The sequence below is a fragment of the Bemisia tabaci genome, chromosome 6 (assembly GCF_918797505.1).
Source record: "Bemisia tabaci chromosome 6, PGI_BMITA_v3".
NCBI lineage: Eukaryota > Metazoa > Arthropoda > Insecta > Hemiptera > Aleyrodidae > Bemisia > Bemisia tabaci.
This window is the reverse complement of record NC_092798.1, coordinates 53,256,109-53,272,085: the sequence shown is the minus strand read 5'-3', so window position 1 is coordinate 53,272,085 and position 15,977 is coordinate 53,256,109. Positions and strand designations below refer to the sequence as shown.

General features: G+C 42.3%; 1 protein-coding gene across 4 annotated transcripts in view; it reads right to left on the bottom strand.

Annotated features, from left to right (window-relative positions):
* The window catches only part of LOC109042004 (uncharacterized), a 349,059-nt gene that overhangs the window by 255,765 nt on the left and 77,317 nt on the right, over window positions 1–15,977 (bottom strand). Inside the window, exon 1 of one of the 4 annotated variants that reach the window (XM_019058537.2) lies at window positions 164–1,499. The exons of the other annotated variants lie outside the window; for them this stretch is intronic. Within the exon in view, the coding sequence (XP_018914082.2) occupies window positions 164–280 (117 nt within the window). The 5' untranslated portion in view covers window positions 281–1,499. Of the gene's footprint in view, window positions 1–163; window positions 1,500–15,977 lie in introns of those variants that run through there. 4 annotated transcript variants of the gene reach the window in all.

Below are 15,977 nucleotides of genomic sequence, written 5' to 3'. Positions count from 1 at the left end.
ATGCGCCGGGATATATGGGCAAAAAGTCAATTTGGCCGCTAAAAAATCATGAATGGCCCCTAAAAATCGAGGCTGATGGGCCACATGGCTCCTGAAACTCGGTGACGAGTTTCGAAGACTGTGGCTGGGTATGGAAATTGAGGTTATGTGTGCGGGAACTCACGTGATCGAGCTGCTGGTACTCGGACTCGGTGCTGCCCCGACGGGAGGTGGCCAGGCACATGAGCCGCCGGAAGAGCTGCGACAGCGCCGAGCAGAGCCCGCTGCACTGCTCCTGCATCGTCCCGCTGCCTCGCTCCCGCTACCACGCTACCACCTCCGCACGCAACCACGCACGCACACCACTCCGCGCACTCACAGAGCTTACACGCACACACGCTCCCGCTCCATACGACGCCGCACGGCACAACGAGCACAGCTCAATCCACCATCCACACCCCCGAATTTCTCAAAACCCCCAGAATCTTATCCGTCCTCGCTCATTCTACCGCCTCAATGTTTACTTCTCGTCCGAGGTTCAGTAAAAATAAATACGCCTCGATTCTACGCTCTTCACGCTTCCGTTAAGAGAGAACAATTTTAGTTGACACCGCCAATTTTTACATTTACAATCCGCGTAAAAAATTGTCACAGCTCAGAACATTTCAACTTGCTCGGATAGATCTGACACACTGTACGCTGAAAGCACTGGCGGTAGAGGTGGATGGAAGTCGATCACTTTCGGCTTTCGTTCTGATCGAGGAGCGATTTCCAGGGAGAAAGTGGAAAGACACAGATTTCGGACTAGTTGTGGGTGTTCCTAGGAGCAAATCGCGGGGAATCACTCATTTGTACACCAAAAAACCCGTCAGAATCGTGTCAAATTTCACCGGCCGGAAATTCGCGAGAGTATCGATGCAGCGAGACAGAGACACCGCCTCGCGAATCCGTCCGAAAAAGGGAACGTTACGCACTAATCGCAATGAGCTTAACGCGAGGAAGACAGAGCGGAGAAAGTTGTCCAAATTTGTCACCACCAAAAACAATTTTCGAACAGATGCAGTCGCACCGGAGATATCTCCCTCGAACCACTTCACAACGAAAAAAAGTGAACTTTTCCACGGGTACACAAGATAAATCCGGTTCCCCGATTCCCGAGAACAAAAGTTAGGTCAACTGAAAAAAAATCCCCGAGGCAACTTCCTCACATCGAGGACTGGAAAATGTCGAGTCCGTCCTGGAGGCGGGTCAGATCTGAAGTCTGCGAGAAAAAGACAGGAAAAATTGTGGGGGGGATAATGGTTCCGAGGTGGAATTTTAGGATAGGGGTGAACTTTGGGGGGAGCGGAAAAGGCGGGGGAACCGGAGGTGGGACAGGCTGGGCCTGGGTGAGCGCGACGAGACGAGGTTAGGCGAGGCGGCGGCGCCACGCGAGCCGACGGGCGGAGGACCGAGAGAGGAAGAGACTTGCTTCGAGGCGCGCGCCCGAGCCTCCACTGCCGCGGCCGCGCCGTCGCCCGTCGAGCACCCCGAGCCGCCGCCGCCGCGCGCCCCACGCCCGATCAATAACGCACCGCGTCGAGCCGCCGCCGCCGCCGCGCCAACCCAGAACCGGCTCCCGCTTCCCTCCCATCGCCATGCAAATAGCCAACCTGCATGCCGACCCCCCCCCCCCTCCTCGCGACGCACCTGGTTCCCCGGTACCCGCCGAATGCAGGTTCCAGCTGAGCCGCCAGAGCTACCGCCTCTTCCACTTTTTAATTCCGCCACGAGCTTTCCCAGGAAGGGACGCCTTTCCTAAATGCTCTTATATTGAAAAGAAAAAGTTACCGGCTATATAGCAATACCGTCCGTTCCGGGCTCAGATGCGGCAAGTTCCGGCGCTGGAGTCGTATCTTTGATTGCTCCGGGTGCTATGCCCGGAACTTTCTCTCTGAGCCCGGAACGAGTTTCCCAAGAAAGGGACGCCTTTCCTAAATGTTCTTACATTCAAAGAAAAAAAGTTACGGGCTAAACATACCGTCCGTTCCGGGCTCGGAGGCTGGAAGTTCCGGATCTTTCTCTCTGAGCCAGAACGAGTTTTCAAGAAAGGGACGCCTTTCCTAAATGCTCTTATATTGAAAAAAAAAAGTTACGGACTATATAGCAATACCGTCCGTTCCGGGCTCGGAGGCTGGAAGTTCCGGGTGCTAGCGCCGTGGCTTCGATTGCTTCGGTGCTACGCCCGGAGCTTCCTCTCTGAGCCCGGAACGCGGACGGCATGTCTATATAGCCCATCAGTACGGCTCCCACGGCCGGAAATTTTTTTCCAGTGTACAATTGGATTACATTTTGCAATAAGGAACCACTATCTTTGGCTCTCCCATAAAAGCACATATCTGCATAGGGAAACCAATGGCATGTATGTTGTTTCTACAATGGGCCAGAAATAGTGGTTCCTTATTGCAAAATGTAATCCAATTAGTTGTCATACAAAGAAAATAAGGAAGGTGGTGGCGAACGAAGAATTGAGGGCTTGGAGGACAAAGCGCATGAGTCCAGCTTTGGAAAAAATTGAGGCATTCATGATTTCGAGTAAAACTAGTCTAATTTGCTAATTCTTGTGAAAAAATTTCGCTCCTCAAATTTTACAATTTTTAAGCAATCAATAAGAGTCAGTTTGGTTTGTTTTCGAAACTTTCTTTCCGCCATAAGGAATCCAGTGATGATTCGAAACTCCAAACACGTATTTCTCGAAATAGCAAAGCTGCACTTACGCGCCTTGTCCTCCCAAGCCCCTCAAATGCACTTTTTTATGCAGAGCCAAAGAGAGTTAGAGCCACTAGCCTCTTAGCTACAGGTACAAACTTATACTTTCGGAGATTCAACACTTTCCTCCAACACAGTCATGGGGAAAAGGGAAACGATCATCTTACCCAGGCCCGCACATCCCATCTCGGGCCTTGGTAGCCAGTTTTAAGGTCTGCGGGCCCCAAGCCAACGGGGGGGGGGGGGCGCGGGGGGGGGACCCGAGGGGCCTCCCCCGAAAAATTTTTGAATTTATACGAACTCATTGATAACGCATTTTGAAGCTTCCATAAATAAATTTTCCGATCAATATCTGCGGAAAATAATTAATGTTTTTTTCCCTACTTTCAGCAGCACAAAAAATTACTTGCCGAAAATTGTTTGCAATTCAAAACAATCTGAAAATCGTTTTTCGTCCTTATTTTTTCTTTTGTTTTTGTTTTTGGAAGGGGGGGGCATATGAATACTATTTTCTAGTTCCAAGACGGGACGGCCCCCCTGCCCCGTGGGGACTCTCCCCATTCGTTTTATTGTCTATGGCCACGGAGGTTAAGCCAATGTAGCCATTGAAGTCGGAGGATGCCAAGACTAGGAGGACACTGTGCATCCTGACGACGGAAGCGAACAATGAAACCGCCACTCAGCCTTACTAAAAATATCCCTCTATTCTGAAAATCTTGAAAAATAGATAGAAGTTTTCCATTGCAAGAAGTATTACATCTTTGAAAATTTTAAGAAGAATTCTGACGTGCCTTTTTCAGCGTGGTTTCTGAAAATCCAATTCACCGATTGCGAAAATTTTGTTACGGTAAATTTTTTCACCTTTATATTACGAAACAAGGGTTTCCTTGCGTTGCTGAATTCGTAGTGGTTGGTTCACAAGGTAAACACGGGCCCCCTCGGGGCCCGGGCCCCGGTACCAGGGACGCCAGTATCCCCCCCACCCCGTGTGGGCGGGCCTGATCTTACCTACCAGGTAGACGATGAGCTCCGGGTGATGCAATGAGCTAAACAAGTTTGCCAAATTTCGGTAAGTTTGCAAAACGAAATACTCAACACGTTGTTAAGCATCCACCTTGGTCAGTAGTTGAATGTCGAAGTCTCGAAAATAAGAGCTGCCATTGCAAAAATATCGATTGGGGGGGGGGGGGTTCCCCTCTCTTTGTCCCTGGGGAACTTATCAACTCCATGGGGAGTTCTCGAGGAAAGGGTCGCCGCGGCTAACCTCTCACTTGAGACGTCACGAGCACGCTTGTAATCTTGAGTCCAGTGACTATTCTTCTAGTCGTGACGTCAATATAAAACACTATTTTAGGGCTACTTATCAACTCCGTATGAAGTTTCCGAAAAAGGGGTCACCCCTAATAAATAATCTTGACGAGAGCCGAGACGTCACAGTAGGCGCTTGTGGTCATGACGTTAGTAGACCTACTCATTGTGACGTCAGTCTCAAAATGAACGCTACTTTGTTGCGAAATCACTATGAACGATAATACACGGTGACAAGTTTAGCTGGCTTTCAACCTCCCTTGAATATTCGATGATTATTCTTTTTCTTCTTTATTTTGGCATGATTTTTGAAAAAAAAAAAAAAAAAAAATTCACAAAAAAAAAAAAAAAAATTTTGAGCTCGAAGTCTCTTAAATTAGGAAGACTGCAATATTTTGGCCGAAAGTCAAAATTTCAAGGTACCACGGCAAAATTCTCTGGTTATTCCCTGCCTTTTCAGGGTTCAGCACAATTTCCTGACTCAATTAAAAATAGGCCAATAAAACACGTTGAATTTAGACGACTGCATGTTATATGTTATAATGATTTATATACTAATTGGAGTCATCGGAAATATCAATTGACACAGCCGCTGAATCACAACACGAAAGAAATACTTATATTTAAAAATCAATTACTGCATGAATAGAATGCATAAAATCCTCATTTTCCGATAGAGAAATTTGAATACGCGCTCAAAAACAAACATGATGATGAAGATTCACGCGTCTTGGGTACAATCCCTTTCATATCAAGGAGCAAATTGCTATATGGCACAAATTCTCGATTAAGTTTCTCTCCGGTGTATTTTAACGCGAGGAAAAAGACTGGCTCCCCTTTCCTATCGGAGCGAGTTACCCCAAGTTTCAGAGACATAATTTTCAAGAAATATAAATTCAAAGTTAGATTAAACTAATTAATCGGCTTTAGCCTCCATCCACCGATCCGTTCACGGCGAGGAAGCGTGGAGGGGGTTGATTAACGCCTATATTGAACTTAACTTTCGACTGAAACAAGTTAAACTCCTTTGATCCACCGACTCCCTAACCGTCAAAGAGCGTATCGTTCCATGATCTCCCGACTAGGTACCTCCTTGTTTCTTCAACTTATCACAGCAGTCGTGCAAATCTTACGTTTATTCGCAGCCTTTGTGCCGTGCTTGACTGATTTCGCACTCCTTTGGTTGAAAAAAGAGAGGGCGTATGATAGCACTCTATTCAATGTCTTTGGATAGCAGAGAGCCAAGTTTTCAGAGAACGGAAAAAACTAAACTAGGTACCTACTTTGATAACTCTTAATATTTCTCATCAAAAACTCGATTAATTTTATAGTCTTTTATAGTCTTATGAGCGCAATATCGGTTAAGTTAAATTATATATTTGGGGTAAGGAAAGGAGGAGGTACTATTTCCCTCTGAAAAAAAGCTTGGAATTGACATTTTTTGTAAATAGTAACTTAAGACTGGAAAGGATACAATATTTTTCCGAGGTCGGAATAATATCTTAGGCAAATTTTGAATGATCTTTCAGCTGAGAAAATCCCACTTTCCCGTGAGATCAATTTATTATGAATACATAAAAACCGATTTCATCGCGCTCTGCGACACCTTACCGTCACAATCTCCTCCTGTTCTATGAGATTTTCAGGCGGTTGGCTCTCCCTAATTTCTTAGAAAACCTTCTGTCACCACTATACGTATCCTTCTCCTCATCTTGAGTGTGACCCAATCATGCATCTTTTTTGACCGCCTTTCTTCTGTCATCCGGTTGACACGACCGGAGACTTCGGTGATGACATCGAATCTGATGTTATTTTCCGCTTCCATGATCTGGACGCGCTCTATCTATAAATTCCTACTGACCGCTTCCGAAAACCCATCTCCGTTGCTCTCATCCTAGCTTAGGTCCGTTCCTTCAGCTGACAAACCTCACATCCATATATTTAAATAGTTTTCACTACGGCGTTGTAAAGTCTCTTCTAGTCATCTTTCAAAACTCTTCGACGCAAGAGGATTCTAAGTAATAATTCTAAATATCTCTGCGTGTATAGCCATTCATCCTTGGATAGTTCTATCCTTATTAGATTGATGCGTCCTTTTATCTTGGGTTGACCATATACTCATCTCATAGCTCAGCTCCTCGGTCCGTAAAGGTACTACGCCGAGAAAAAAGATTGGTAGAATTTACCATTCCTTCACGCTATATTTTACACAGCGTGAATTCAAAGTCGATTCTGCTAGAGGAATGGTTACCTGTACCAGTTTATAGTAACGTGTACCTTTCTACTAGTAGAACTGACACTGAGTTGACGGAGTGATAAACTCTACTAATCTTTTTTCTCGGTGTATGAATAATGTTTTTGATCTGCGCTCCAATACTAATTCATTGTACCTTAAGAAATTGGCATTAATGATAAAATTTACAACTGATGAGGAGCGGAACGATTATTGTGAGCTAAACTTGAGTTCTTTTCGCAACGATAAATTCGTTTCCATTGAGCTATTTGACTCTTACGTTGATTTTAGTTCTCACCGATAGCCGAAAGTTATCAAGGGCCTCTACAGCACTGCGTAACATATTCTTTCATCAAAACTTCAAAAAAAAAAAAAAGAAAGAAACATAGCAGACGAGCCATAACTCCCAAACGAGACATGAATGTTGAAAATTCATACTGGTTAACCGGAAAAAGTACAATGCCAATGAGGTACTTTTTATGATCCAATTTCCATTTCATCTGGGTTGAATATACTTGTTACTCTCGTCGAGGAGTAGATGCCGGGGGGGGGGGGGGGGGGGGTGTGTTCAAGGGTTAGTTCCGTTGTGTAAATAGTTTTCTGCATAATACTTCAAAGATACTGAATTTCTGACTCATTTTAGAGACAACAATGTACTATGAGCATCATTTGGACGTGTTTCTGCCCAACGGAACTATGTGCATTGAGATATGAGCCTGAGAGACCCATCAGAATACACGCATAATAGGGCTCACGTCGTAATGTACATAGTTCCGTTTGGCAGAAATACGTCCATTTAATTCCCTGTTCAGAAAGGTGCTCGTGATTAAGCCAGGAATCAAGGCCTCGACTGCCTTTGCGAGAACAAGAAATGCTCAGTCAACATACAACATGCACGACCTACGAGCAGGTATAGTCGTATGTCGATGGTCAAAGTGCGATACCACGTAACTCCATTTCGATATTGCGAAATTTCTGCTCCTATTTCATTTTTTTGCCGAGAAACAAACCAACTTATTGCTTGAACCTTATATAGGGTATTCTGGTAACGCAGAGGAAAAATGAACCGAGGTTTCAAGAAATTACGTTGACGAATTTTCCGAGGAAAACATAAAGTATGAAAGAAAGTCTGCGACGTCGTAATTAGAGATACGTGGTCTTGTACTTTGGCCGCATGTACTGTATGCACTTTAGTTTTGTATTGATGCGCCGCTTTGATTTAGTTCCGACCTGACGTAGTGGTCCATTAGATGCGGTAAGAAGAATTTAGCGAGTCTGACGAAGATTTTCCCAGGGTGGCAAAACTTCATGGAAAAAAATCTGTAAATTTCACTTGAAACATTTCATGAAATTTCAAAAGTTTGAAAGATATTGAAAAACACCAGTTCCTTTTCATGTCTCGCAAAATGTAAAAATTGTGAGTTTCTTCTATTTTTGTATGTTTGAGTGCTGGATACATACTCTGGCCCCTGAAAAATAATAAATCTCAGTCTCGTGAAATTTCATGAAATATTTCACTGAAGTTCGAATCTTTCATTTCTGTGTTAGGATGCCAGCCTGGAATCTCTCCTCTATTTGAGGGCGGGAAGTGGGAAGTTGGCGACGGAAAGCGGGTGTGACGTGAGAGGGTGCGAAGGGTGACGGGTCGGGAACTTAAGCCCGGTTAAGGGACGGGCGAGCTGGAGCATCGTCATATGATCGAATGCGCCCAACGCGCGGCGCGGCTCAATGAGATAGAAAGAAGGAAATTGAATTGAGGAGTGAGAAATGGAAGAGAAACAGGTGAGAGCCAGCCTCGGATCTCCGCTCCGGCTCCGGCCAAGGCGTAATTTCAGGGGTGCATCTAAGAGCCACGGCTCCCACGTCCGGGCACCAACACGCCGAAGGGAGGGGGTGCTATTCCTCTTCCAGTTGATCCTTCCCAGAGTTAGTAGCGTCGTCGACGCAGTGCACTTACGTGGTTTCCCACAAAAGCTCCTCTCCAGAAAGGAGGAAGAATTTCCCTTGGATTCCAGGCACTATTATCTCAATGATGATGAGCTCTTGCAAACTCTTGCACCAGCTCAAAATGTCTTCTTTTCTTTTTGCAACGTGAGAACTACGGACAAATCGTGGCTCCTCTGACGTAAGGGCCAGTGGCGTGACGTGCTCTGCGATGTATCGATTCATCTGTCATTTAAACCCATTGAAAAGGATCGATAACAGGATGTTGGCAGCCAACACCTTAATAATCGATTCTTCACCACTATGTTTCGACAATCAATCATTCACGCCTCGCCACTGATAGGACGTATCCTATTTCCGCATAAGCCCTGGAAGGCACAGTCATACATGGAAAACAGAGCTTGTGCGCATATTGAGATACGCCCTTACGTCAAAGGAGCCACGATAAGTCTTTCGTGCCTTCAAAAACACGACATACTATCGTCACCTTGTCTATCTATACCCATAAACATATTGAACATTTAGATAAATCTATCTACATAGGTGGACATAGCAGGGCTGATAAATTTTAACCATTTTCCCTTTGGACTGCTTTGATTTTTTTACTCTGTTGTGTGGTTGGTGAGTTCTTATTTCTTGAGGTGATCCTGCAATCTTGGTGCAGACGTTGGGGTTACCTCTAGGCGGACCTACTCAGGTCTGTTAGGACTGCATTCCGCAAAAAGAACAACTATTTCTAACTTTCTATTTCTATTCTTCTGTATGACAACTATTTCTGACTATTTCTGAAGAAAAAAACACATTTGCCATTTGAATTTTTTGATTCCCTGCGCAGGGGCAGCACATGAGGTGCACATGTGGCGATTGGGTTTCGCAGAACGCCAGAGCACGTGTAGGAGCGACTTTGTATGTATTTACGAGCCTAGCCGGAAAACTGATTCTGTTTTGATTGTAATATTAATGAATGAATAAAAAAGTGATGAGTCGTTGGGAAAATGAAAGACTCGGCAATACGATACGGTCCGATCCACGTTGAGAGGGATACCTGTCATGATTCCAATATCCGGCGCCTTGTTCGGAAAGATGGAGGGGAAAAATGGATGGCGCGTCTATACTTTTGAGATCAAGCGACATGGAATATGCATCAATACACAAAGCCCCCGCAATCCTCCAAAGCTGCGAGGGAGCATTTGCGCAGAAAATGCGGACGCCTCAAAAGCCAGCGTGTATCTTTCGATGACCCTTCTCATCCTCGTCCGAGCCAAGAAGGCTTTGTCCAGGTCCTTGGATTCCTTCTATTCGCATCACGTGAGTGGCGTTCATTTAAATCCATTACAACTAATCGATTTTCCGCGGCGTGGAATACCATCGAAAGCATTGGTTGTTTTACATGCATTCTAATGTAAAAAAAAAAAAGAAACAAAACCAAAACATAAGAAGATACTCTATCACCCATAAATGCACCTATCTGCAAAGGGAAACTAGGAATATATATACGCTGTGTGTAAAATGAGCCAAAATTTTTAGTTCCCTGATGCAAAGTGTTGTCCATTTGTGACGATACGTAGCGTAAAAGTTGCACTGGTGATTGACAATTTTAATTTCTCCTCCACTTACACTATAGCTAATTTTAAGTAGCTCCGTTCTAAACTTCATTTCATGAACTGCAAACTTCAAAACGTCATAATTCCGGCTTGCAAGGGAATTGTTGGGCCTTCCACACCTCAAAATTTTTGTAGGAAGCTTTTCTATCATGTAGACTAAATTTTGCAGTAAGGAACAAAATTTCTTCCTCATACATAGTAACACCTTTCTGCATGAGGAAACTAATGGCACATACGTTGCTTTTGAAATGAGTCGGGAATTGTAGTTCTTAACATTGCAAGATGCAGTTTATCTGGTACTAATGACTCAATTGTTTTTGTCCCTTCTCTCGTGGAATGTTACATGTCCTTCAAAGGCCGATATTCACAATTAGTGGTTAGTACGTTTTCCTGACAAATGGATAAGCTCGCAGTGTGACGAAAGTATTGGCATTCATGATGGAGTAATTATTACATGACGGGGATATTTTTTTCCTTTTATGAAAGCGGGTTTCACTTTTACATCATTCGAATAAGTGAGACGTAGTTCGCCAAGAACAATGATTTCTGTTCTAACGAAAAAAATTGCTTGAGAACATTGCGTAACCAAAAAAGGAATAAAAAATCGCATTTTCTCCATGAAACTCGATTAAGCACCGTTGAAAACTTAGCGTTTGAGGAAAATGAGATCCGATCAAGGAAACACTTGTGAACGGAACCCACGCACTAACTGCACATTCCACCCCCTCTCTCCCTCCCTTCCCATCCGTCTCATTAATTTTTTACATTCATTTCTTTAATGGCGTGAGGGAATGAACGGCGCTCAAGATGTAATACGGGAGTTGGCACAAATGAAACTTATTCACGGCGGTGGCGGAACGTTGTTAATGGATTGCGGCCTAAGTTATACGTCACTTTGACTCCGTTATTAACCCATATACTTCCACCGAGGGTACAATTTGTTTACGACAACGACCCTACGTACTAGACGGGAAAAATTAAATCAGTCATGCTCCTGTGAATTATCCCTTTTGTTGCGACAGCGGCTTATCGCCCGGTCTGTCGTGCACCGTGCACTTTTACCATGTTGCCGCCCCGACAAAAAATCACCCGGAATACGTTGCCACGTTGTCTAATTTAGGTTCCAAATGATTTCTTAAAGTCCCATTTCCCTGACAGTTTTAGCTTTCTGTGGACTCAAAAATTTTCCAAATTCTCCGATTTTTCCCTGACCTCTATACTGCACTTCCACTTGGATTTTTTCTTTTACTTACGCTGTTTTTTACTAAACTTTAAATGAAATTTCCACTTCTGCAGATTCAAATCCGGTAAAAAGACACCAGGAGGTTGTCTGCGCTCTTTCCAATGGCAACGGCTGAAACTGCAGAACCTATACGCTCCTGGTAAAATTGCTTGACTCAATGCAATATTACTTTATACTCTTTATACATTATACTTATATATTACTTATATATTATACTTTTCCAGGTTCCAGTGGGCTGATTATTGAACTTGATTGACAAAGGATAGACAAAGAGGACAAAAGGGACTATGGAGCGATACTATTGGTTGAAACGGGTGGTTCTTATAGACTAAGGTAAAAAATTATGGATAATCTACGCGGTCTCTGGTAAGTTGTCCTTAGTTGGTCTAATACTTACCTACTTTATCCATTGCAACCACCTGCCTCCACCAATAGGATCCCTCCATTTTCTCTTTGTCTCCTTTATCTATTGTTTTGCCGATAAAGTAAAATAATCAGCCCAATGGTTTTCCAGACTGCCGGAAACCCTGTTAATTTCTTTCGCTGTGTTTTAGATGTTGACGAGAAAACCGAGCAATATATTGCGCTGAAATTGGGTAAAAATATATTGTTTACTATCGTGGAGGCCAATGCATAGGTATGAAGTTCAAATCTTGCCAGTTTCCTTGAAAAATACATGAATAAATTTTGGAGAGAAATTACACATTTAGCGATCTCGGGGTCGGGGCCCCGGCTGCACCATTGGAGAGCAACAAACAATATTTTTGAGGTATCTCGACGTAAGTCTCACCCGAAAAATGTCACCAATAGCGATGAAGAGGAGTTGGACGTGACATTAATAGAGGTAAGGATGATATACTTAGTGTGGGAACATTTAGTGCGAGGGAGTAAGCCAAAGAGGGGAAAAGAAAGGAAAAAAAGTCGGAGAGAGAGCATTTCTTGGTTTAGCGACGGGAACCGGGAACCCTCAACAAACTTCATTTTCTATTAAAAGGCTGAAGCGCCCAATCCGCTTGAGGAGGGACTTAATTCTCCTCGCCCATTTTCTTCTCTTCGGAGAAAAGCATCTTTAAAAAGGACCTAATTCTCACGCTATTCATTCCTCAGAAGTGTTCTCTATCCACATTTTGTCTAAACTCTAATGGAAACGCAGCAAATTATTAGGAATACGTCCGAAAAAGCATCTCTTGCTTCCGGTCCGGTGCCTTTAGACATTTCTCCTCCTTTTTTACCCGCTTTTCAAAACTTTTAGAAACGTTAAGGGAACATTCTCATAAAAGCAAATAACTACAACAATACAATTTTGTAAAAAAGAATATAAGTCAGAGGAATACTTAAAATATTGTATGTTCCGTACCAGGTTTAGGTCCGTAAAAGAGTTAGAAAATACATGAAAATCACAACTATCAAAGGAATAAACGTCCTAGTGCCCTTGTTTAAAAATTTAAAATGATTCATTCTGTGATTTAAAATAAAACCGATTTTTAAGAACTAATTGTGTAAATTTAATGTATCAAAAAGTAATGATTACAGAGCAAATTAAGCACAGTAAAAATTAAAATAAGATAATGATAAGAAAATAAAAAAATTTAAAGTCAATAACTTGAAATAAATCAATTAAACAAGATTATGCGACTGAGTTCGTGGTTTTTACTTCAAATGCATATCATCCTTCAAAACTTAAAATATTGCGGAAAAATGCAACTTCGCAAAACCAAAATGCGTGCTTCCCTTGCATCGTTCAACAATCAATACGGAAATTTTCAGTACCATTTTAAGTAAGTTCTGATGTAGTTTCTGTTTTCATAAAATGTTCCCGACATAATGTACTCATTTTTAGTCTAAAATATTACTCAAAGATACGATCGATTGGACTGCATTTTGCAAAAGGGAACCAAGAGCATTCGTTGTTGCTAACACTATGTGCAAATTCATCCTTCGCAATTAAAGTACTAAAATTATGCAAAAATATTAAATTTAATGCTGCTTTTTTTCTTAAATATGCAGTTTTTAGGGTGTAAAATAGAATCTGTTTAAAGATGATATGATTTTTCTTCCAGGACAAAAGAGGTTGCACAATATTAGCAACATTGCAATGCTTTTGGTTCCTTCTTGCAAAATGCAATCCAATTACAACACGCTGATACTAGCTTTTATCAAAAGGTGTTCCTCGGGTATATTTTGGCGACAGCTACTCGATTCCATCAGATAGACAACCCTGGATTTGGCCCCTTCAAAAATGTTCGTTAAGTTATTTACGACGGGATGCTGCCTCAGAATCGATTTATCGATAATAGATATGAAGAGGGAAAAAACCAAGTTAACAACTTGCGAGAGTCCTCACGGATTCTCACAGGCAAAAATTAACGAGAATTAAACGAGAGAAAACAGACTTTCCGTGCAACAGAGACGCGTCGAAACGTTTCAAGAAAATCAACTGACTTTAATGCGATTAGCATTTTCAGGAGCCGACTAATTGGATTAATTAATTTCGATACTTAAAACCTCGTAAGTTAGGATGAGGTTTGGCTCTATTGAAGAATTGACCCAAATAGTACCGCGGAGGCAGCTGTGAGTAGTGGCGGAGTTTTCCTTTTTTACTAGTGGCGCGAGATATTCCGGTCTTTTTTAGGTGAAGGGGCGCTAATTCAACCCTCGCCGAGGGATTAGGAGCAAGGAGGAGATTTTATCACACCCATTCTTTGAAAGTTTTCTCACGTAAGACTTAGCGCTGAAACTTTTCCTGAGTCAGTTGAGGCGAGGATGATTTACAAGAGGACCTATCAATGCTAAAAGGAACTAAGTTCCACGCAAACCCTATCCACACAGTTCCTTTTAACATAAATACGTCCATGGAGTTCTTGAATGGCTTCACAGCACACACTCCAGTCATTGTCCTAGGAAATTAAGCATCTAAATATCCTATAAGACAAATTTTATGATATCACCCAAAGAATTGTCTCTAACGTGACGGACATTTTCATTCACGCGTCAAAAAAAGAAAATTCTATTAGATTAGATGGAGCATTAGATCGAAAGCGCTTAAATTCACTCTTTCGATAAACCGCAGAAAAACTATCGTTTTGTTTTGAATGGATGAATTTGTATCGATTGAAGTTCGACAGGAAGCTGAAGTTGAGATAATGTGATGCATCCTACTTGACACTCCAAAATGTGCGTGTTCTTTTCTGACTTTCCAGGGATTTGGAACTTAAAAGTTTCGGACTTTTTCCTGACTTTTTAATGGTTGTGGGTTTTTTTTTAAATCTATTTTTTTTATTTCTCATAAAAGAACATCTGGCAAACATTTTTAGGCGCGAGGTCTTTTGAAAATTAAATAATGGACTCTTTCGGCTGAATGAAAAAAAATCCAACTTCTCAGATTTTTCAATTTCTTTTTTGCTATGATATACGATTTTTCAAAGAAATTACTTCAACTAAAATTTGTAAGCCTCTTGAAATGAGAGAATACGCTGATTTGGCTGACAGAAAAAATTAAAGGTCGGCAGGAAAATTCCCAGACCTTCGAGGTTCTCTCTCACTTCTCAAGAACGTGTCGCCCTCTGTGAAAAATGGACGTTCGAATTATAGATTGTGGCAGTGCGATTCAACGAACAAATCAATTTCAAAAGTGCTCGGAATCAGTAAGTGATAGAGAAGGAAGCCAAAGAGAAAATGGTGGCTCTGATTGTAAGGACGCCTGCATGTGAAAATTCAAACTCCGAAGTTGTTCGTTGCATACACGCTGAATTGAAGGAACGTAACTGTCTTGCTAGCTGAGTCGGAGAGTAGTAGTGAACCTGAACGTAGGAAAATTTGAGCTCCTTCAATTTTGTACGTATGCAACATACACAGCCTTGCAGTTCGAATAGTCGTATGCAGGCGCCTTCATCATCAGCGCTGCTCCGCGCCTGTGCAAGTGTGCAACGAGGATGATGCAAGCGGAAAATTGCGGGTTGAATATTAAAATTAGGCGAATTTATGCGAATGGAGTCGGTTAATTTTCTGAATAGATGACTGTTGCATCATCGTTGGAATTTGGACCAATTTGAATTGAGTATCTAATGAAAATGGAAACTGGAGGGATCCTATTGGTTAAAACGAACGGTTGTTATGGACTAAGGGAGAACAAGATCGACTAACAAAAAAGTCTCTGGTGGGTTGTCGCGCTTTAGTCAGGGTTGCCACAGAATTTAAAAAATTAAACTCACTGGCATTTCCCTGATTTCCCAGATACATTTCAATGAATTCCTTGACAATTGAACAAATGCCAAATTGTTAAAAAGACATAGTTAGAAATATTTTTCACCCAAAATTTGTTGTTCGAAACGTTAAACTCACTCAAGAAAGCAAATAAAGGTGATTTGACGATTTTTCCCGGACATTTTCGTTACTATCCCTAAAATTTCCAGGTTTTCCCTGACTTTTTAAAAATCCCTGAGATTTCTCGGGTTTCTTCGTATTCTATGACTATGCAACCCTGTTTAGTCCATTATTTACCTCCTTTGTCCATTACAATCACCCGCTTTCAGCAATGGGATCTCTTCGTTTACTTTTTGCCATTAGGAGAAAAAACTTCGGGTCCCACGCACGAAGTTTTTTTCTCCGTGTGCCTTTTTCATCAATTTCAACAAGTAGCCCGGAGGCATACAGAAAAAGAAGGAGGTGTTTGCATTTCGAGCATCTTTTCTTTGATGACGTACTTTTCTTTGTCTTTTCTTTGTATGGACGATTTTTATCATCGATTTTCTTGGAAATGCTGTAGTTTATGGCAAAAATTCGTACTATAGAGGGGGTTCAAAAATATCTCATGAGTTGATTTAAGCAAAATAATCGGGCTTTATGGTCCATTTTTCATATATACTTCGAATCCGGGATTTTGCTAGGGTAACTGAACCGACGCACGCCAGGGGGTGAC